The following is a 22,894-nucleotide window of genomic DNA, read 5'->3' as shown; positions in this document are numbered from 1 at the left end:
ATTCTTTTCACGATTAAATATATTTACCTTGAATACGAAATGTATAGTAAATATTTTGCAAACTATGGAGCACATCCAAAAAAGTTTACTCCTGCTCTGTGGGCATGGAACTAGGTAATGGCATTATTGGTGTAGGATTATGTTTACTGTGAAACATTTGTGTGGGACTGCGTGTGTGTCACAAGTTTTTCGTTTACATTGCTCTAATGTAATAAAAATAAGATGAGGCGCCAACCCATTATTCATGTTGCCTCACCACCTCTCCTCCTTTAAGACACTCCTTAAAACCTACCTCTTTGACCAAGTTTTTGGTCACCTGCCCTGATATCTCCTTATGTGGTTCGGTATCATTTTGTCTGATTACACTCCTGAGAAGCACCTTGCGACGTTATACTACGTTAAAGGTGCTGTTTGATGGATAACTAGGTGAACATGCAATTAGCATGAGGTGAGTATGGGGAGGGTTGGCCAATTTGACACTTCAGGACACACTTCCCAAAATACACCATTCCTGAGAGGAAGTGGTAATCTGGCTCATTACTATGTGCTCTACCTGGATGACCTGGGGACAGATGCAGAAGAAGACATCATACTTAAAAGGAACTGACAAGTAAACAGTACCCAATGGTGCCACATATTTCATGAATGATTCAAAGATTATTGCTGCAAAGTGTTGCCTGTTCTACATGTACTCCTCATCAATGCCAACCCCTCACTTTTTACATCTTGTTTGTTGATTCTTATGCATACCCATGTCTCAGGAGGGCACATTTTCAGGATCCAATTTAGAATGGGAAACCTTGTCATATTCACATCTTTCAAGGTATAACATCTCATTTTAGAACAATCGAACTGCATGACGCACAGTGATTTACGAACACTCAGGTTGGCAGTGTGTTGAAAATGATCTGTGGTCAAGAGTATGCGATGAAGGCACATTTCCACTGACTTGATCAAGGAGTCGGAATTCTGAATCCAGCTGTTTGAGTGGTGGTGGGTCTACACTTCTTGCCTTAGGTACAGGCATATCTCTCTCTGAGAATCCTTGTAAATTGTCATTGTCTAGCTTCCTGAGGATGAGGAGTTTGAAAATAAACACTGATCCTACCAGTGGTGGCAGTGAAACTATACTACTGATAGGTGACACAAAGAGAAAAAGTTTTTAAAAAATGGACAAGTAAATTAAAGTATAATGCAAATTAAAAATCATATTTTACTTAAACAAATAAAACAACAAAAACCCCCAAAAGACAAAACAAAACATTCACCAAATCATTGCATAGATTAAGAAAATTAGGAAATGCCTTCACCTGTCTGTGCATCTACTGCAGACTTCTTTTAATGGCATCATCCCATAACATTGTATTCCCAGTCCAAACCATCATAAAGCTGAGCTGAGAGCCCCACCCCTGTTTACATTGTTCTGGCCCTTTAATGAGGCCTGCACCATTGAGCAACATGAACCTTCTGCTCCATGAAGGGCAGACTGGCTTGTTTCTGTGCTGTAAAAGTCTATGATTCTATGACTACAGCCTCACCAAACTGCATCAGTGAAATTATGTTTGAAAATATGATAAATGTAAAACTAGAGATAGATATGAAGTGCAACAAATATAGTGCATGTCACTAATTAACAGACCAGCACACATTTTGAGAATGCAGGCCTTTTGTCAGTTAATTCACATCTGGAATTGAACAGCTGAAGCAAGTGGCTATTGCCTTCTGATGTCAAATGCTTTCACTATTTATTGCTTTTTGTTCTGATAATACCGATTGAATACAGTTCTTTCTGCACTGACAGATGGTTGTAGCCAAAATATAATAAAACATATTGCAACTGTAATTTCCTTGCAGAATCATCACACTATTTACCCACGGGCTCAAAAGTGACCTCTTGTGTGCAATAATGCCCTCAGACTTCAACTGCTGACATTAGAGTATAATGATTGCTTCTGCAGTAACCTTGAGGGAAGTAACACTGCATCACAACAAACCATAAATTGCCTTCTAATGAATAAGAAGCATGTCATGTTGGTGAACAGTGCATGGAAACAGATTGTTTGTGTGTCCTGGCCAGGGAAACTACTGGTTATGGGCAATGACTGAAACTGGAAGTAACACAATTTATTAACTAACACATGTTTAATAATGAACTCTATGATGACTCAAGACACTGTTTGTACTAACATCAAGAAAAAAAGCACATATATATGTTCATGAAGAAAACCAATATTTATGTTTTTATAATATAACATGTTGGGAATATTAGTTGTTTGTCAACATTGATAAAAATGAATTTTAGATCTCTGAAGCAGATGGCAAACACCAAAGGGCAACATTCCCTTCAGAACTTCCAAGATTCACCACATTCCTAAACATAGCTGATATTACCCCTAATAGAAGTAGAGCTTTCATCTAAGAGGAGTGCTTTGATATCATTGATCAATGCAGTCTCAGTGATCATAGACACTTGCAGTATTCCCTTTTTCTAGCAAATGCCAAACTGCTTTCTACTCTAGAGCTACATAACGAAAGTTGGATTGCCATCGTCATCATGTTCACACATTCTTTATGTTGTGTATCTTCAAAGCATGCACTCCCATGTTCCGCCTCTAGGGAGCGCATCCCCTGAAGTCCCAAGGGATCCCAGCATCCCTTGGGAGCACTGTATATAAGCCGGCCCCTAAGGCCTGTTCCCCACTCTGGAGTGTCTTAATAAAGACTGAGGTCACTGTTACTTTAACCTCCCTGTGTGCAGTCTCATCTGTGTTAGGAACACAATAACTGGCGACGAGTATACGAATCCAACGCAAAGATGCAGCAAACTGTGGGCATCCTGGAGAAGTTCTCGGAGGGTGGGGACTGGGGAGCCTATGTCGAACGGCTAGACCAGTACTTTGTAGCCAATGAGCTGGACGGAGAAGGAAGCACTGCAAAAAGGAGCGCGGTCCTCCTCACAGCCTGCGGGGCACTGACCTACAGCCTCATGAAGAATCTTCTGGCTCCGGGGAAACCCACAGATAAGTCGTATGAGGAGCTGTGTACACAGGTTTGGGAGCATCTTAACCTGAGGGAGAGCGTGCTGATGGTGAGGTATCGGTTCTACACGTGCCAGCAATCTGAAAGTCTGGAAGTGGTGAGCTACGTTGCCGAGCTAAGGCGACTTGCGGGACAATGTGAGTTTGATGGCTACCTGGAGCAAATGCTCAGAGACATTTTTGTACTGGGCATTGGCCACGAGACTATCCTACGAAAACTTCTGACTGTAGAGACACCGACCCTCAATAAGGCCATTGTGATAGCACAGGCGTTTATGTCCACCAGTGATAACACCAAACAAATCTCTCAGCATACAAGTGCTAGCAATGTTCATAAATTAACTGGAACTGTGTTTGCGAGCAGAAATGTACACGGCAGAAACCACGAGTCTGCAACTGCCAGCAGGCCTTAGGTGACCCAGATGACTCAGAGTCCGCAACAAAGGATGAATGCAAGGCAATTCACACCTTGTTTGCGTTGTGGAGGCTTCCATTCAGCCTATTCATTCCACTTCAAAGGGTATGTTTGCAAGAGCTGTGGAACAATGGGGCACCTCCAACGAGCTTGTAGACGAGCTGCAAGCTCTGTAAAATCTGCTAACCACCAGGTGGCAGAGGAAGATCAGTCCATGGTGGATCAAAGCAATTTTGAGCCTAAGAGAGAGGAGGCCGATGCTGAAGTACAAGGGGTGCACACATTTTCGACGAAATGGCCACCTATAATGCTAAATGTAAAATTGAATGGCTTACCTGTAGCCATGGAACTGGACACTGGCGCTAGCCAATCCATCATGAGTAAAAAGATAATTGAGAGACTGTGGTGCAACAAGCCACTCAGACCAGCCCTGAGCCCCATCCACACAAAACTGAGAACGTACACCAAAGAGCTTATCACTGTCTTGGGCAGTGCCATGGTCAAGATCACCTACGAGGGCACGGTGCACGAACTGCCACTCTGGATTGTCCCGGGCGATGGCCCCACACTGCTTGGAAGGAGCTGGCTGGGCAAAATCCACTGGAACTGGGATGACATCCGAGCGCTATCACATGTCGATGAGGCCTCATGTACCCAGGTTCTTAACAAATTTCCTTCCCTTTTTGAGCCAGCCATTGGAAACTTTTCCAGGGTGAAGGTGCGGATCCACTTGGTCCCAGAGGCACGACCCATTCATCACAAGGTGCGAGAGGTACCTCACATGATGAGGGAGAGAGTGGAAATCGAGCTGGACAGGCTGCAACGCGAGGGCATCATCTCCCCAGTGGAATTCAGCAAGTTGGCCAGCCCGATTGTTCCTGTATTCAAAAGTGATGTCACGGTCAGGATTTGTGGCGATTATAAAGTAACTATTAATCGTTTCTCGCTACAGGACCAATACCCACTACCTAAGGCAGACGACCTATTTGTGAAGCTGGCAGGAGGCAAGACGTTCACCAAGCTCGACCTGACTTCGGCCGACATGATGCAGGAGCTGGAGGAATCTTCGAAGGGCCTCACCTGCATCAACACGCACAAGGGACTGTTCATCTGCAACAGATGCCCGTTTGGAATTCAGTCGGCTGCAGCGATCTTCCAGAGAAACATGGAGAACCTACTCAAGTCGGTACCACGCACGGTGGTTTTTCAGGACGACATATTGGTCATGGGTCGGGACACCGTCGAGCACCTACAAAACCTGGAGGAGGTCCTCCAGTGACTGGATCGCATAGGGCTGCAGCTGAAAAGGTCGAAATGAGTCTTCACGGCAACAGAAATGGAGTTTTTGGGGAGAAAGATCGCGGCCGTCGGCATTCGGCCCACAGACACTAAGACAGAGGTGATCAGGAAACCCGCCTGTCCTGAGTACTGCTCAGCTACCACACGAGACACTACTTGCTCACAGCGATGCCCTGGCTGAGCTACTCATGAAAAGGACACTTAAAAGTAGACTCCCGCTGATTCACCCCAACCTGCATGATCAGGTAGAGAGCAAGCGGCAGCAACAAAATGTAAATGATGGTCGCGCCACTGTGTCACGGGAAATTGATCTGAATGACCCTGTGTATGTGTTAAACTATGGACATGGTCCCAAGTGGATCGTGGGCATGGTGATAGCTAAAGAAGGGAGTAGGGTGTTTGTAGTCAAACTAGACAATGGACAAATTTGCAGAAAGCACCTGGACCAAACGAGGCTGTGGTTCACAGACTGCCCTGAACAACCCACAGCAGACACCATCTTTTTCGAGCCCACAACACACACCCAAAGGACCACCCCGGACCAGGAAATCGAACCCATCACACCCAACATCCCAGCAAGGCCAGGCTCACCCAGCAGCCCTGCCGGGCCAACAACATGCCAGCCGAGCGAGGGCATAGCCAACACACCAGAACAGACATTTGTACCGAGGCGGTCGACCAGGGAAGGAAAGGCTCCCGACCGCCTCACCTTGTAAATAGTTTTCACTTTGACTTTGCGGGGGGGGGGTGGTGGGGAGTGATGTTGTGTATCTTCAAAGCATGCTCTCCCATCTTCCGCCACAAGGGAGCGCATCCCGTGAAGTCCCAAGAGATACACTGCTTTGAGTACTGTTGAGGGGGGTGACTCATCAGGGGCGGGCAGCAGCAGCCAAGTTCATGGCACCGTGGCTGGCTCTGTTGCATAGGAGGGCAGGAAAAAGAGTGGGAGAGCGATAGTGATAGGGGATTCAATTGTAAGGGGAATAGATAGGCGTTTCTGCGGCCGCAACCGAGACTCCAGGATGGTATGTTGCCTCCCTGGTGCAAGGGTCAAGGATGTCTCGAAGCGGGTGCAGGACATTCTAAAAAGAGAGTGAGAACAGCTAGTTGTTGTGGTGCACATTGGTACCAATGACATCGGTAAAAAAAGGGATGAGGTCCTACGAGACGAATTTAAGGAGCTAGGAGATAAATTAAAAAGTAGGACCTCAAAAGTAGTAATCTCGGGATTGCTACCAGTGCCACATGCTAGTCAGAGTAGGAATCGCAGGATAGCGCAGATGAATACGTGGCTTGAGCAGTGGTGCAGCAGGGAGGGATTCAAATTCCTGGGGCATTGGGACCGGTTCTGGGGGAGGTGGGACCAGTACAAACCGGACGGTCTGCACCTGGGTAGGACCGGAACCAATGTCCTAGGGGGAATGTTTGCTAGTGCTGTTGGGGAGGATTTAAACTAATATGGCAGGGGGATGGGAACCAATGCAGGGAGACAGAGGGAAACAAAATGGAGACAAAAGCAAAAGACAGAAAGGAGATGAGTAAAAGTGGAGGGCAGAGAAACCCAAGGCAAAAAACAAAAAGGGCCAATGTACAGCAAAATTCTAAAGGGTCAAAAGTGTAATAAAAAGGCAAGCCTGAAAGCTCGTTGCCTCAATGCGAGGAGTATTCGGAACCCAGGAGAGGGCTCTGAGCTAGTTAGAGTGGGTGAGAGCGCAGATGAACAGGACCCCAAGAAAGAATGCAAAAGGCAGGAGGCAACAGAGCAGAGTAGCACTGGGGTAAGTGTAAACCACAAGGTGATAGGAAGGGACAATATGTATGAATATAAAGGGGCTGCAGGAGGGGTCAAAACTAAAAATCATGGTTTAAAAACTAGTAATAAAACACTCTACCTAAACGCACGCAGCATTCGAAATAAAGTAAATGAGTTGACGGCACAAATCATTACAAATGGGTATGATTTGGTGGCCATTACAGAAACGTGGTTGCAGGGTGGCCAAGACTGGAAATTAAACATATAGGGGTATCTGACAATTTGGAAGGATAGACAAGAAGGGAAAGGAGGTGGGGTAGCTCTGTTAATAAAGGATGATATCAGGGCAGTTGTGAGAGATGATATTGGCTCTAATAAACAAAATGTTGAATCATTGTGGGTGGAGATTAGAGATAGTAAGGGGAAAAAGTCAGTTTAAATGCCCCCAAATAATAACTTCACGGTGTGGTGGACAATAATCAAGGGAATAATAGAGGCATGTGAAAAAGGAACGGCAGTAATCATGGGGGATTTTAACCTTCATATCGAATGGTCAAAACAAATCGCACGGGGTAGCCTGGAGGAGGAATTCATAGAATGCATACGGGATTGTTTCTTAGAACAGTATGTTACAGAACCTACAAGGGAGCAAGCTATCTTAGATCTGGTCCTGTGTAATGAGACAGGAATAATAAATGATCTCCTCGTAAAAGATCCTCTCGGAATGAGTGATCACAGTATGGTTGAATTTGTAATACAGATTGAAGCTGAGGAAGTAGTGTCTCAAATGAGTGTACTATGCTTAAACAAAGGGGACTACAGTGGGATGAGGGTAGAGTTAGCTAAAGTAGACTGGGAACACAGACTAAACAGTGGCACAATTGAGGAACAGTGGAGGACTTTTAAGGAGCTCTATCATAGTGCTCAACAAAAATATATTCCAGTGAAAAAGAAGGGCGGTAAGAGAAGGGATAACCAGCCGTGGATAACCAAGGAAATAAAGGAGAGTATCAAATTAAAAACCAACATGTATAAGGTGGCCAAGGTTAGTGGGAAACTAGAAGATTGGGAAAATTTTAAACGACAGCAAAGAATGACTAAGAAAGCAATAAAGAAAGGAAAGATAGATTACGAAAGTAAACTTGCGCAAAACATAAAAACAGATAGTAAAAGCTTTTACCGATATATAAAACGGAAGAGAGTGACTAAAGTAAATGTTGGTCCCTTAGAAGATGAGAAGAGGGATTTAATAATGGGAAATGTGGAAATGGCTGAGACCTTAAACAATTATTTTGCTTCGGTCTTCACAGTGGAAGACACAAAAACCATGCCAAAAATTGCTGGTCACGGGAATGTGGGAAGGGAGGACCTTGAGATAATCACTATCACTAGGGAGGTAGTGCTGGACAGGCTAATGAGGCTCAAGGTAGACAAGTCCCCTGGTCCTGATGAAATGCATCCCAGGGTATTAAAGAGATGGCGGAAGTTATAGCAGATGCATTCGTTATAATCTACCAAAATTCTCTGGACTCTGGGGAGGTACCAGCGGATTGGAAAGCACCTAAGGTAATGCCTCTGTTTAAAAAGGGGGGCAGACAAAAGGCAGGTAACTATAGGCCGGTTAGTTTAACATCTGTAGTGGGGAAAATGCTTGAAGCTATCATTAAGGAAGAAATAGCGGGACATCTAGATAGGAACAATGCAATCAAGCAGACGCAACATGGATTCATGAAGGGGAAATCATGTTTAACTAATTTACTGGAATTCTTTGAGGATATACCGAGCATGGTGGATAGAGGTGTACCGATGGATGTGGTGTATTTAGATTTCCAAAAGGCATTTGATAAGGTGCCACACAAAAGGTTACTACAGAAGATAAAGATACGCGGAGTCAGAGGAAATGTATGAGCATGGATCAAGAATTGGCTGGCTAACATAAAGCAGAGAGTCAGGATAAATGGGTCCTTTTCGGGTTGGAAATCGGGAGTTATTGGTGTGCCACACAGGGATCGGTGCTGGGACCACAACTGTTTACAGTATACATAGATGACCTGGAAGAGGGGACAGAGTGTAGCGTAACAAAATTTGCAGATGACACAAAGATTAGTGGGAAAGCGGATTGTGTTGAGGACAGAGAGATTTAGATAGGTTAAGCGAATGGGCTAAGGTTTGGCAGATGGAATACAATGTCGGAAAATGTGAGGTCATCCACCTTGGAAAAAAAACACAGTAAAAGGGAATATTATTTGAATGGGGTGAAATTACAACATGCTGCGGTGCAGAGGGACCTGGGGGTCCTTGTGCATGAATCCCAAAAAGTTAGTTTGCAGGTGCAGCAGGTAATCAGGAAGGCGAATGGAATGTTGGCCTTCATTGCGAGAGGGATGGAGTACAAAAGCAGGGAGGTCCTGCTGCAACTGTACAGGGTATTGGTGAGGCCACACCTGGAGTACCGCGTGCAGTTTTGGTCACCTTACTTTAGGAAGGATATACTGGCTTTGGAGGGGGTACAGAGACGATTCACTAGGCTGATTCCGGAGATGAGAGGGTTACCTTATGATGATAGATTGAGTAGACTGGGTCTTTACTCGGAGTTCAGAAGGATGAGGGGTGATCTTATAGAAACATTTAAACTAATGAAAGGGATAGACAAGATAGAGGCAGAGAGGTTGATTCCACTGGTCAGGGAGACTAGAACTAGGGGGCACAGCCTCAAAATACGGGGGAGCTAATTTAAAACTGAGTTGAGAAGGAATTTCTTCTCCCAGAGGGTTGTGAATCTGTGAAATTCTCTGCCCAAGGAAGCAATTGAGGCTAGCTCATTGAATGTATTCAAATCACAGATAGATAGATTTTTAACCAATAAGGGAATTAAGGGGTATGGGGAGCGGGCGGGTAAGTGGAGCTGAGTCCACGGCCAGATCAGCCATGATCTTTTTGAATGGCGGAGCAGGCTCGAGGGGCTAGATGGCCTACTCCTGTTCCTAATTCTTATGTTCTTATGTTCTTATGTATCCCAGCATCCCTTGGGAGCACTGTATATAAGCCGGCCCCTAAGGCCTGTTCCTCACTCTGGAGTGTCTTAATAGAGACTGAGGTCACTGTTACTTTAACCTCCCTGTATGCAGTCTCATCTGTGTTTGGAACACAATACTTTACAGTCGCCAGAGAATATAATTTTGCAATTACCCACACTCCTAATAAGACTTCAGGCCTACTTAGGAGTCCATCCATCCATGAGTCAGCCCATTTATTCATGTATCTGTCAAAAAGTTTTGTTTTTAGCACTGATTCCACTTTATTATAGTGCTTTCACTATTGTACTACAGTTGGCGACAGCATCTACAGACATGGTGACAACTACCATGTGTGCATTTTCAACACCCAACTCTACCTCTCCAGCACCTGTCTCGAACTTCCCACTGTCTCTGTACTGTAAGACTGCTTGTCCAAATTCCAGTCTTGGATGAGGCAAAAATTCCGTTAGGTAAACATTGGGAAGATCAAAGCCATTTGCCCTGATATTCACAGGGAGGCAGGTAGGGAATGGGGCTCCGCCTCAGTGACGGGGAACCTGGAAATACCAGAAGGCGGAGGTTCTGCCAAATTTAAAGGTAGGACCTCATTAGAATTATTTTACTCCCTTTCCTGCCTGGCCACCAGCCAGATTGAGAGGCTGGTGGGCTGCTGGGCAGCAAAGTCTGCGCAATCAGTCTACAGCTGGGGACTGCAATCAAGATGTTTGCTGGGAGCGCGGCAGTGGGGAAGGGAGGAGAGATTGATCGTAAGCGGGAGAGATCGCGAGGGAGAGATCATGGAGTTGGGGCGGGGGGGGGGGGGGGTGGGGGAGATTGTGGGTTGGGAGGTGTCATGGGGAGGGAGCATACTCAGGGGAGAGAACGTGGGGAGGGAGAGATCATGTAGAGGGAGAGGTTGTGGAGCGGACAAATCTCGGGGCATGTGCCTTGAGATCGCTGGGAGGGTCAGCTGATCACAAAGGGGAGGTCTGGAGATCGCGGGGGGGAGAGATCGCGGGAGGGGAGAGATAAATACCGGGGTGGGGGAGAGGGGGAAAGAGATCACGGCAGGTTTGCTTGAAGGGCCAGGGGAAACATTCCTGCTCCTCATGGCACAAAAGCAGTGATGGAAAAGTACTTATCTGCTGGTTCTGGCAGCTCCCGCCGCTCTTCAGCTTCCGGGTTTCCCGAGCCCTATGAAATCTGGCCCGCCGCTGTTAAATCTAAATGGCTGCCAAAATCTCATGAAAGGACCTATATTCATATTAAAATCACTGGTCTGCTTCTCCAGAGCGAGTTACTTGGATACCCCCAAACTCGCCTCAGTTACACAAAGTAGGTGTTTTTGTGGCGGGTTGGGGGTCAGTTTTCACATTTTTTACAATTTAACAGCCCCTCCCAACCCTCTTCCACCTGTTATGGGGCGGGGGAGGTTGGGGTTAAAATTCTCCCCATTGTCTTTGAGCCCTGCCACAAACACTGTGCACTTGCAACCAATTTCAACCCCCTCATTGGACGTGATCTCAGTCTGAACCAGCCTGTTCACAATCTTGGTGTCCTATTTGACCCCAAGCTGAGCTTCCAAATCCATATCCTTTCCAGCACAAAGAATGACTACTTCCACCTCCATAAAATTCCCCATCTCCACCCCTGCTTCAACTCACCTGTCAGTGAAACCCTCATCCATTAATTTGACTTGACTATGCAATTACTTTGCTGTGCAACCACCCATCCTCAACCTTTTGTTAACTTCAGCTCATCCATAACTTTGCTGATCGTATCCTAACCCACTTAGTTAGTTTAATTTAAGGATGCATTTATTTGTACTAACTGAAAGGCAGCCATTTCTTTGATTGGCTCTCCATTATCACATGACCTATTGCTGATTGGTCCCCTTGGAGGATAAGCCACACCCTGAAGTTCCTCTGGAATGTGTAACTGGATCCGCCCAGCCTAAGTTCTGGCTGACTTTCCAATTTGTAATTCGATCCATTTTGACTTCAAAAGCCACAGAGGATAGATCTCCCCAATAGCCACCAAGTTCCAGCCGAAGTTCCTTACCCCAGCACATGTGCTACCTCCCACAGCCAAAGTCCCTTACCCCAGCACAAGTGCATCCCTCACCAGACATAGTCCCTTACCCAAGTGCCTTACCCCGCACCCCCCCCCCCCCACATCATAGATGGGCATTGTGTGTGGATTGTTAATAGGTTTATTGGGTATGAAGTGAATAGTGTCGTGACTTCTGGATTTCATCCACCCCAATGATGTCCCTTGTAACACACTTTGGAAGAATGGGATCTGTCTTCCCTGAGTACCCTCTTTCTCCTCCAATCATCCCACCTGTGTCTCTCTCTTCCCCCCCCCCCCAGGTTCTCTCTCCTACCACCCCCACCCCCAGGCTCTCTCTCTTCCTCTGCCCCACCCCGGCTCTCTCTCTCTCTCTCTCTCCCCCCATGTCTCTCTCCCCTCCCCCAGACTCTCTCTTCCCCCCCCAGGCTCTCTCTCTCTCCCCCTGTGTGTCTCTCTCTCTCCCCCCGCCAGGCTCTCTCTCTCTCTCCCCCTCCCCCCCAGGCACTCTCTCTCTCTCTCCCCCCGTGTCTCTCTCTTCCCCCCCACCCCACAGGAGGCTCTCTCTCTTTCCCCCTCCCCCCCAGGCTCTTTCTCTCTCTCTCTCTCCCTGCGTCCCTCTCTCTCCCCCCCCCCCACACCCCCGCCCAGGCTCTCTCTCTCCCCCCCCCCCAGGCTCTCTCTCGCTCTTCCCATCCCTTAAGGTTCTCTCTCTCTCTCCCCCACCCACCCCAGGCTCTCTCTCTCTCCCCCACCGTGTCTCTCTCTTCCCCCGCCCCCCAAGGCTCTCTCTCTCCCCCTCACCCCCAGGCACTCTCTCTCTTGCCCCCTGTCTCTTTCTCTTCCCCCTCACCCCCCCACCCCCCGCCCAGGCTCTCTCTCTCTCCCCACCCCCCCAGGTTCTCTCTTCCCCACCCCTCCCCACCAGGCTCTCTCTCTTTCTCTTCACCCCATGTCTCTCTCCTCATGGAGCACTTTACGGTGCCGCTTGACTCTTCACTCAAACTGCCGCTGAATGAGAAACGAACTGCTCCTGGCCGCCCCACTTCTCTCTTTCCCCGCCGCCCCGCTTCTCTCTCTCTCCCCCGCCGCGCTTCTCTCCCTCCCCGCTGTTCGCACTTTTCACTCAAACTCGGGGCTCGGCGCTGCGGGTGGCTCAGGGCCTGATCGGGCCTCCGGGTTGCTGATGGATCAGAGGATGATCAGAGGCAATGTGGTGTTCTGGTTCTGGTTTCGGATTGGGCGTCGGGGAGGTGGGGGGGAATGGTGGGGAGGAGACGCATGCGCAGAAGCGAGAGTTAGGACAAATAGTCACTCCATTAATTTAACAATCTCATCCTCATGTTTAAATATCTTCGTAGCCTTAATCCTCCATATCTCTGTAAGCTCCTTTAACCCTAGGAACCTAGGAACTTAGGAGCAGGAGTAGGCCATTCAGCCCCTCGAGCGTGTTTAACCATTCAATTAGATCATGGCTGATCTGTATATTAACCCCATCTATCCGCCTTGGTTCTATAACACTTAATACTCATGTTTAACAAAATTTATCAATCTCAGTTATGAAAATGTAACTGACCGAGCCTTAAAAGCTTTTTGGGGGAGAGAGTTCCAGATTTTCAATGCTTTTTGTGTGAAGAAGTGCTGAGCTCTAATTTTAAGATTATGTCCCCTTGTTCTGAATCCTCCATCAGAGGAAATCGTTTTCTCTATCTACCCTATCAACACATTTAATCATTTTAGACACCTCAATTAGATCACCCCTTATTCTTCTATACTCAAAGGAACACAATCCTAGTCTTTCCAGCCTGTCCTCATAATTTAACCCTTTTAGCCCTGGAATCATCCAGATGAATCCACGCTGCACCCTCCAAGGCCAATATATCCTTCCTGAGATGCGGTGCCCAGAACTGAACGCAGTACTCTAAATGGGATCTAACCAGAGCTCTTTAGAACTGTAACATAACTACCACCCCTTTGTAGTCCTGCCCCCTTGCTCTAAATGGGGTCTAACCAGAGCTCTTTACAACTGTAACATAACTACCACCCCTTTGTAGTCCTGCCCCCTTGAGATAATGGCCTACAACCCCCACTCCCAAACTCTCCAATCTGACTGGTGGATCACCCCTTCACCCCACCAGTGATGACCATGCCTTCAGCCACCTAGGCCCTACCCTCTTAAATACCCTCTCTAAACTTTTCCTCCTCTCCACCTCTTCCTGAAAACCCACCTCTTTGACCAAGCTTTTGATCATGTCCTCAATACCTTGTTTGACTTGGTGGGAACAGGGCAGTAATGCCCAAAATTGATGGGCCCCATACCCAGCCTAAATTCAGCCCAGAAGATAAGATTATATTTGTTTTTGTGGGGTCGGGACAAACAGGAATGCTCCCCTGGGCTAAACAAAAGCAGTTCACTGCTGCACTGGGTGTGTCCCCCACCCAGCCCCTCCACTGGCCAGACTACATGATATTAAATTGCCCCTGAGCCACCGGGTGCAGGGCGTTCATTTTCATCTCATAGCCAGACGGTCTTACGTTAATAAGGCACAACCCTCAAAATGGGCCGGGCCACCCGTTGGCACAGGTGGGTAGTGGGCTGGTGCACTCTGCTGGCCGGGTACCAGGACATTGCTCGGGGTGGTGGGGGGAGCAGAATTTACTCTAGCATAACTAGTGGGGTACCGGCCTTTTGGCTAAGATCATGCGTAACTGACCTGACAGGGGAGTAACCATGACCCCAAAGTGGTTCTCCCTGGATCAGGAAGGTGGTTCTCCTATGCTTTTTGGAAATAGGAGGTGGGTGTGGTGGATTGACCCATCCACCTCCACGGAGGTGTGTGGGGGGCCTGACCCATCCACCTCCATGGCACGAACCTGGTATTGCAGTACTTCCAGGAACAGTGCAGTGGCTCTCGGCCTTTTGGCTAAGAGCATTGGCGCAGAGTGATCCTTGATGTGTGCAAGGTGACCTCTGGCGTTTGTGATTTGACAAAGAATTGGAAAGATCGGCAACGAAAAATTTAATTTAAAAAAAAAGTAACTAGTGGGGTGTCACAGGGATCAATGCTGGGGCCTCAACTATTTACAATCTGTAGTAATGACTTGGTTGAAGGAACCGAGTGTAATGTAGCCAAATTTGCTGATAATACAAAGGTAGGTGGGAAAGCAAGTTGTGAGAAGGACGCAAAGAGTCTACAAAGGGATATAGACAAGCTAAGTGAGTGGGCAAACATTTGGCAGATGGAGTATAATGTGGGAAAATGTGAGGTTATCCACTTTGGTAGGAAAAATAAAAAAGCAAATTATTATTTAAATGGGGAAAGATTACAAAATGCTGGAGTACAGTGGGATCTGGGGGTCCTTGTGCATGAAACACAAAATGTTAGCATACAGGTACAGCAAGTAATCAAGGAAGGCAAATGGAATGATGGCCTTTATTGCAAGGAGGATGGAGTATAAAAGCTGGGAAGTCCTGCTGCAGCTGTACAGGGCATTGGTGAGACCACACCTGGAGTACTGCATACAGTTTTGGTCTCCTTATTTAAGGAGGGACTGCATTGAAGGAAGTTCAGAGAAGGTTCACGAGGTTGATTCCTGAGATGAAGGGGTTATCTTATGAAGGAAGTTTAAGCAGGTTGGGCCTATACTCAATGGTGTTTCGAAGAATGTGGGGTAATCTTATTGAAATGTATAAGATTCTGAGGGGGCTCGACAAGGTAGATACAGAGAGGATGTTTCCCCTCGTGGGGGAATACAGAACTAGGAGGCATAGTTTCAGAATAAGGGGTCACCCATTTAAAATGGAGATGAGGAGGAATTTCTTCTTTCAAAAGGTTGTGAATCTTTGGAATTCCCTATCCCAGAGAGCAGTGGAGGCTGGGTCATTGAATATATTTAAGGTGGAGATAGACAGATTTTTGAACTATAGGGGAGTCAAGGGTTGTGGGGAGCAGGCAGAGAAATGGAGTTGAGGCCAAGGTCAGATCAGCCATGATCTTATTGAATGGCAGAGCAGGCTCGAGGGTCCAAATAGCCTACTCCTGATTCTATTTCTTATGTTCATATGTGTCCATTTTTCTCTGAATACCTGAAGTGCCTTGGGACCTTTTTCCTCGTTAAAGGCAACATATAAATGCAAGTTGTCGCTCATTTATCACAGTCTAAAAGTAAAATAACATGATGCAAGGTAACTATTGGATTCAGTGCAAGATGTATCCTGGTCTGTTTTAAATTATTTTCTGACAATATGTTTTCTAAAAAGTCCACATAATAGGACTCCCTGGTGTTTTCCCGATTTGATCTGGGAAATGATGCAGTGGATGCAGTGGGGTGATGTAAGCACTGGTTGTGTGAGTGGCAAAAACCTGCCAGACTCTGAGAAACCAACAACAAAAAAGTGATGACATGAAGATGGTCTGAAAACAGATCAATCACACTGACACGTGTGTAATGAAATGCACTTTAAAGGAGGACTTGTTTTTCTGGAAAAAAATGTTTATCAAACCTTTTGTTTACTTGAAAAAGGAGAAAGTTAGCATAGGCATGCATCAGTTTTGTTTTGATAATGTTATATGCAGGTGTTCTCACAATGCTTTTTTAAAGGATTTAAGTCATGGTAAAATAATTTAAAAAAAGGATTATTGAACCATTTTTCATGAAGATAGGTACTCATTTAGCTTTTTGTTCAGTTTATACATTTATAACCAACAACAAAGTATATGGAGATGGGAAGAGATGGTCAGTGGGAAGCCCTGCTAGTTTTTAATAGCGCTAATTTTAACTTGAGCCGGCAGTCGTGCGGGCGAGGCCTGAGGAAGGAAGCAAACCGTCTCAACCTCGGCAATGCCATTGTGAAGGATTCACGATAGGATGGGACGGGGAAGCCCAGGATAAGGGAGGCCTAAACTTTCCTTGTGGGACACGGAGGAGCAATCCTACTCCTCCTGGCCCTGTAAAGAAAGTCAAAAAAAGTAAATCCATTTATGTTTTGGGGCCTCCTTTGGCTCCAACCTCTTCTCTTGCTAGGTTGGCTTGGCAAGAAAGCAACAAAGGCTTTCCCACACCGGCCTTTGCTTAAAATAGTAGTCAGGATGTCATCAGATGTCATCAGAGCCCGATCTGCTTATTTAAAGAAGGATCCTGATGGTTTCTGGTGGTTGTCCTTCCTGTCTGCTCAGAAGAGCAATTTAATATCAAAACCTTTGGGAAGAGAGTGGGCCCTGAAGTCTCACAGGTGATTTTAACTGCCTGCCCAGTTTACGCCAGACAAGATTAAAATGTCCACTGATAGTGCAGTATGCCCCACATATCTCTATCATAAATAGTATGATGAGGCATATTGTATGTATATGTTATGGATAAAATAAAAATAAAGGTGCTTTTAATTTGCTTTCTGTTCCTGCTGACATGAGAGTGGTAGAGGAAACAGTGTCGGTGCTTACCAGTAAGTCATCACTTCTGGTCCTGCTGCGAGCAAACAGTCTGTATAAGCTAATAATTCCATTTGGTTGGGTAGGTGGAGTGATGTTTACTACTGCAGAGGTTGAATACACTGAAGGAAAGCTGGGTGGAGACAAGCCTTCAGGAGGGGCTTGTCCCGTTCTTGAACGACTCCATACACTGGATGTTTTTCCTGCAGAATTCACCGAGCTTATCTGCAGGTAAGAATCACAAGTTAAAAAAAACCATCAAGCTCTATTAAATGGTCATGTTCTAGCATGAGCAAGCTATTTGCTTTATAACATTTATGTGAGGAAAAGCCAGTGGTGACAAAGGGGCCAAAATTGGAACTAATTTCGCCCATTCTTGTCGCTGATCCCACACGACTGATTGCACAGGAAATGCACCATAATGGTGCAGGCATACCTTAGTTGTTTCGGGCATCTGCCTAAAATCAGCGCAGAGTCAATTACAATATTAAAATGAGGTTCCTTCGACTGATTAAACCCATTTGTGAAATTTGTTTATGCTAGCGCCCGAATCGTCACTTCTTAAGCCTTCCCAGTAAATAATGGCGGTAACAGTTGGGAGGCAGCCATAACAAGTGTTCATTTAAAAGGATTCCCACCTCCATTGAGGCAAGTTCCTGATTCGTCATTTTAAACTGATAAGGTGCTTGTTCGGCCAACATTTGATTTTTTTGGCTGGAATATCAGTGGTTTAAAATGTCTTTTAACTACTTTCTGGAGGTGTAGGTGTTTTTCTGTCATTATAATTCTGCTGTTGTTATGGGTGCTCTGCTGGGTCTATCATTTGGGCTGGAGGATGAGGGACAGCAGCCCCAGCAAGGGAGAGTCCACATAGCTGCAGTTACTGCAAGAAGAGGGATTGAGGAGAGAGCTCAGGAGGGCACTACACTGCATGGGTTTTCAGGAACAGACTGCCATACCACAACTGCACTGAGGAGCAGTGCATTAGGCACCTCCTCTTCAGAAGGGAAGTGATCACAGAACTGTGTCACCTTCTGCAGTGTCAACTGAAGCCCCGAACTAAAGCATGCATAGCACTGCATGTGGTTCTCAAGGTCACCTTGGTCCTAAATTTCTATGCCACAGGATAATTCCAGGCTGCAACAGGTGACAACAATGATACAACCCAGTTTGCTGTTCACTGCTGCATCAGAGATGTCATCAAGCTTTTGTACTCCTGGAGCATTGATTTCATCTCCCTTCCCATGGAGCAAGAGTGCAAGGAATAATTGGCTGCGCATACATTATCTTGCATGCTCTGTGTCAAGACACATGCATAAATGTGAACAAGAAGGGATTCCACTCCCTCAATCTGCCAGTCATGCAGGCTCGGTTTCCTGGCAATAGTCATAGACATAGAAACATAGAAACATAGAAAATAGGTGCAGGAGCAGGCCATTCAGCCCTTCTAGCCTGCACCGCCATTCAATGAGTTCATGGCTGAACATGAAACTTCAGTACCCCCTTCCTGCTTTCTCGCCATAACCCTTGATCCCCCGAGTAGTAAGGACTTCATCTAACTCCCTTTTGAATATATTTAGTGAATTGGCCTCAACTACTTTCTGTGGTAGAGAATTCCACAGGTTCACCACTCTCTGGGTGAAGAAGTTTCTCCTCATCTCGGTCCTAAATGGCTTACCCCTTATCCTCAGACTGTGACTCCTGGTTGTGGACTTCCCCAACATTGGGAACATTCTTCCTGCATCTAACCTGTCTAAACCAGTCAGAATTTTAAACGTTTTCATGAGGTCCCCTCTCATTCTTCTGAACTCCAGTGAATACAAGCCCAGTTGATCCAGTCTTTCTTGATAGGTCAGTCCCGCCTTCCCGGGAATCAGTCTGGTGAATCTTCGCTGCACTCCCTCAATAGCAAGAATGTCCTTCCTCAAGTTAGGAGACCAAAACTGTACACAATACTCCAGGTGTGGCCTCACCAAGGCCCTGTACAACTGTAGCAACACCTCGCTGCCCCTGTATTCAAATCCCCTCGCTATGAAGGCCAACATGCCATTTGCTTTCTTAACCGCCTGCTGTACCTGCATGCTAACCTTCAATGACTGATGTACCATGACACCCAGGTCTCGTTGCAACTTCCCTTTTCCTAATCTGTCACCATTCAGATAATAGTTTGTCTCTCTGTTTTTACCACCAAAGTGGATAACCTCACATTTATCCACATTATACTTCATCTGCCATGCATTTGCCCACTCACCTAACCTATCCAAGTCACTCTGCAGCCTAATAGCATCCTCCTCGCAGCTCACACTGCCACCCAACTTAGTGTCATCCGCAAATTTGGAGATACTGCATTTAATCCCCTCGTCTAAATCATTAATGTACAATGTAAACAGCTGGGGCCCCAGCACAGAACCTTGCGGCACCCCACTAGTCACTGCCTGCCATTCTGAAAAGTACCCATTTACTCCTACTCTTTGCTTCCTGTCTGACAACCAGTTCTCAATCCACGTCAGCACACTACCCCCAATCCCATGTGCTTTAACTTTGCACATTAATCTCTTGTGTGGGACCTTGTCGAAAGCCTTCTGAAAGTCCAAATATACCACATCAACTGGTTCTCCTTTGTCCACTTTACTGGAAACATCCTCAAAAAATTCCAGAAGATTTGTCAAGCATGATTTCCCTTTCACAAATCCATGCTGACTTGGACCTATCATGTCACCATTTTCCAGATGCACTGCTATGACATCCTTAATAATTGATTCCATCATTTTACCCACTACTGAGGTCAGGCTGACCGGTCTATAATTCCCTGTTTTCTCTCTCCCTCCTTTTTTAAAAAGTGGGGTTACATTGGCTACCCTCCACTCCATAGGAACTGATCCAGAGTCAATGGAATGTTGGAAAATGACTGTCAATGCATCCGCTATTTCCAAGGCCACCTCCTTAAGTACTCTGGGATGCAGTCCATCAGGCCCTGGGGATTTATCGGCCTTCAATCCCATCAATTTCCCCAACACAATTTCCCGACTAATAAAGATTTCCCTCAGTTCCCCCTCCTTACTAGACCCTCTAACCCCTTTTATATCCGGAAGGTTGTTTGTATCCTCCTTAGTGAATACCGAACCAAAGTACTTGTTCAATTGGTCTGCCATTTCTTTGTTCCCCGTTATGACTTCCCCTGATTCTGACTGCAGGGGACCTACGTTTGTCTTTACTAACCTTTTTCTCTTTACATACCTATAGAAACTTTTGCAATCCGCCTTAATGTTCCCTGCAAGCTTCTTCTCGTACTCCATTTTCCCTGCCCTAATCAAACCCTTTGTCCTCCTCTGCTGAGTTCTAAATTTCTCCCAGTCCCCAGGTTCGCTGCTATTTCTGGCCAATTTGTATGCCACTTCCTTGGCTTTAATACTATCCCTGATTTCCCTAGATAGCCACGGTTGAGCCACCTTCCTTTTTTATTTTTACGCCAGACAGGAATGTACAATTGTTGTAATTCATCCATGCGGTCTCTAAATGTCTGCCATTGCCCATCCACTGTCAACCCCCTAAGTATCATTCGCCAATCTATCCTAGCCAATTCACGCCTCATACCTTCAAAGTTACCCTTCTTTAAGTTCTGGACCATGGTCTCTGAATTTACTGTTTCATTCTCCATCCTAATACAGAATTCCACCATATTATGGTCACTCTTCCCCAAGGGGCCTCGCACAATGAGATTGCTAATTAATCCTCTCTCATTACACAACACCCAGTCTAAGATGGCCTCCCCCCTAGTTGGTTCCTCAACATATTGGTCTAGAAAACCATCCCTTATGCACTCCAGGAAATCCTCCTCCACCGTATTGCTTCCAGTTTGGCTAGCCCAATCTATGTGCATATTAAAGTCACCCATTATAACTGCTACACCTTTATTGCATGCACCCCTAATTTCCTGTTTGATGCCCTCCCCAACATCCCTATTACTGTTTGGAGGTCTGTACACAACTCCTACTAACATTTTTTGCCCTTTGGTGTTCTGCAGCTCTACCCATATAGATTCCACATCATCCAAGCTAATGTCTTTCCTAACTATTGCATTAATCTCCTCTTTAACCAGCAATGCTACCCCACCTCCTTTTCCTTTTATTCTATCCTTCCTGAATGTTGAATACCCCTGGATGTTGAGTTCCCAGCCCTGATCACCCTGGAGCCACGTCTCCGTAATCCCAATCACATCATATTTGTTAACATCTATTTGCACAATTAATTCATCCATCTTATTGCGGATACTCCTTGCATTAAGACACAAAGCCTTCCGGCTTGTTTTTTTAACACCCTTTGTCCTTTTAGAATTTTGCTGTACAGTGGCCCTTTTTGTTCTTTGCCTTGGGTTTCTCTGCCCTCCACTTTTCCTCATCTCCTTTCTGTCTTTTGCTTTTGCCTCCTTTTTGTTTCCCTCTGTCTCCCTGCATTGGTTCCCATCCCCCTGCCATATTAGTTTAACTCCTCCCCAACAGCACTAGCAAACACTCCCCCTAGGACATTGGTTCCGGTCCTGCCCAGGTGCAGACCGTCCGGTTTGTACTGGTCCCACCTCCCCCAGAACCGGTCCCAATGCCCCAGGAATTTGAATCCCTCCCTGCTGCACCACTGCTCAAGCCACGTATTCATCTGCGCTCTCCTGCGATTCCTACTCTGACTATCACGTGGCACTGGTAGCAATCCCGAGATTACTACTTTTGAGGTCCTACTTTTTAATTTAGCTCCTAGCTCCTTAAATTCGTTTCGTAGGACCTCATCCCTTTTTTTTACCTATGTCGTTGGTACCAATGTGCACCACAACAACTGGCTGTTCTCCCTCCCATTTCAGAATGTCCTGCACCCGCTCCGAGATATCCTTGACCCTTGCACCAGGGAGGCAACATACCATCCTGGAGTCTCGGTCGCGGCCGCAGAAACGCCTATCTATTCCCCTCACCATTGAATCCCCTATCACTATTGCTGTCCCACTCTTTTTCTTGCCCTCCTGTGCAGCAGAGCCAGCCACGGTGCCATGAACTTGGCTGCTGCTGCTCTCCCCTGATGAGTCATTCTCCTCAACAGTACTCAAAACGTTGTATCTGTTTTGCAGGGGGATGACCGCAGCGGACCCCTGCACTACCTTCCTTGCACTACTCTTCCTGCTGGTCTTCCATTCCCTATCTGGCTGTGGACCCTTTCCCTGCGGTAAGACCAACTCACTACACTGCTGCTTGGACCATTCTGGAGGAGTTCTGCAGTACAGCCACGACAGAGTCTCCAAATTGGTGGTTGTCTGCTGCATGCTCAATTACTTTGCTCTGCACAGAAGCCAACTCTTGAAACCACCTGGGGAGGAAGAAATGCAGGAGCAGGAAGGTGATTAGGAAGTTGAGGATGGTGAAGAAGAGCAGAAGTGACCAATCGTGGCAGCTGCCACAGCTGTGAGCCAGCAAATAATTGAGCAGAGATTTATCTGAAGAATCCCCCCACAATGCACCAAATGTCCCTCGTTCCTTCTCACCAAAGTCTTTAAACCCACCACATTATTGCCCTGCAAGTATACACTGTCTTAAGTCTTACACTACTATCACTATGAAAGCATCAATTAACAAAAGACCAAAAACACCAAGATAATCAATTTTTTATTTCATATATTACAAACAATTAGACAACTAAAAATCACCCAAATGCAAAACTGTGCCCGACTTCTGTGCTGTTTTGCCTATTCTTGTGTTCCTATGAAGTGTTTTCTCTGTGGGTGGAGCTTGGGAGTTGGAAGGCTGCTAAATCTTCAGTGAAGGCACTTGAGATGGCTCTGGTTAGCGACATTGAGGAGCTCTGGGCACAGAGGGCCTGGCTGAGAACATAAG

General features: G+C 46.3%; 1 protein-coding gene across 1 annotated transcript in view; it reads right to left on the bottom strand.

Moving 5' to 3' along the window:
• The window catches only part of LOC139273897 (usherin-like), a 103,042-nt gene that overhangs the window by 17,623 nt on the left and 62,525 nt on the right, over positions 1-22,894 (bottom strand). Inside the window, exon 5 of the mRNA XM_070890971.1 lies at positions 17,034-17,246. Within this exon, the coding sequence (XP_070747072.1) occupies positions 17,034-17,246 (213 nt within the window). The remainder of the gene's footprint in view (positions 1-17,033; positions 17,247-22,894) is intronic.

This window comes from Pristiophorus japonicus, chromosome 9 (assembly GCF_044704955.1).
Source record: "Pristiophorus japonicus isolate sPriJap1 chromosome 9, sPriJap1.hap1, whole genome shotgun sequence".
In the NCBI taxonomy this organism is placed as follows: Eukaryota; Metazoa; Chordata; class Chondrichthyes; family Pristiophoridae; genus Pristiophorus; species Pristiophorus japonicus.
This window is presented reverse-complemented; position numbering and strand designations above follow the sequence as displayed.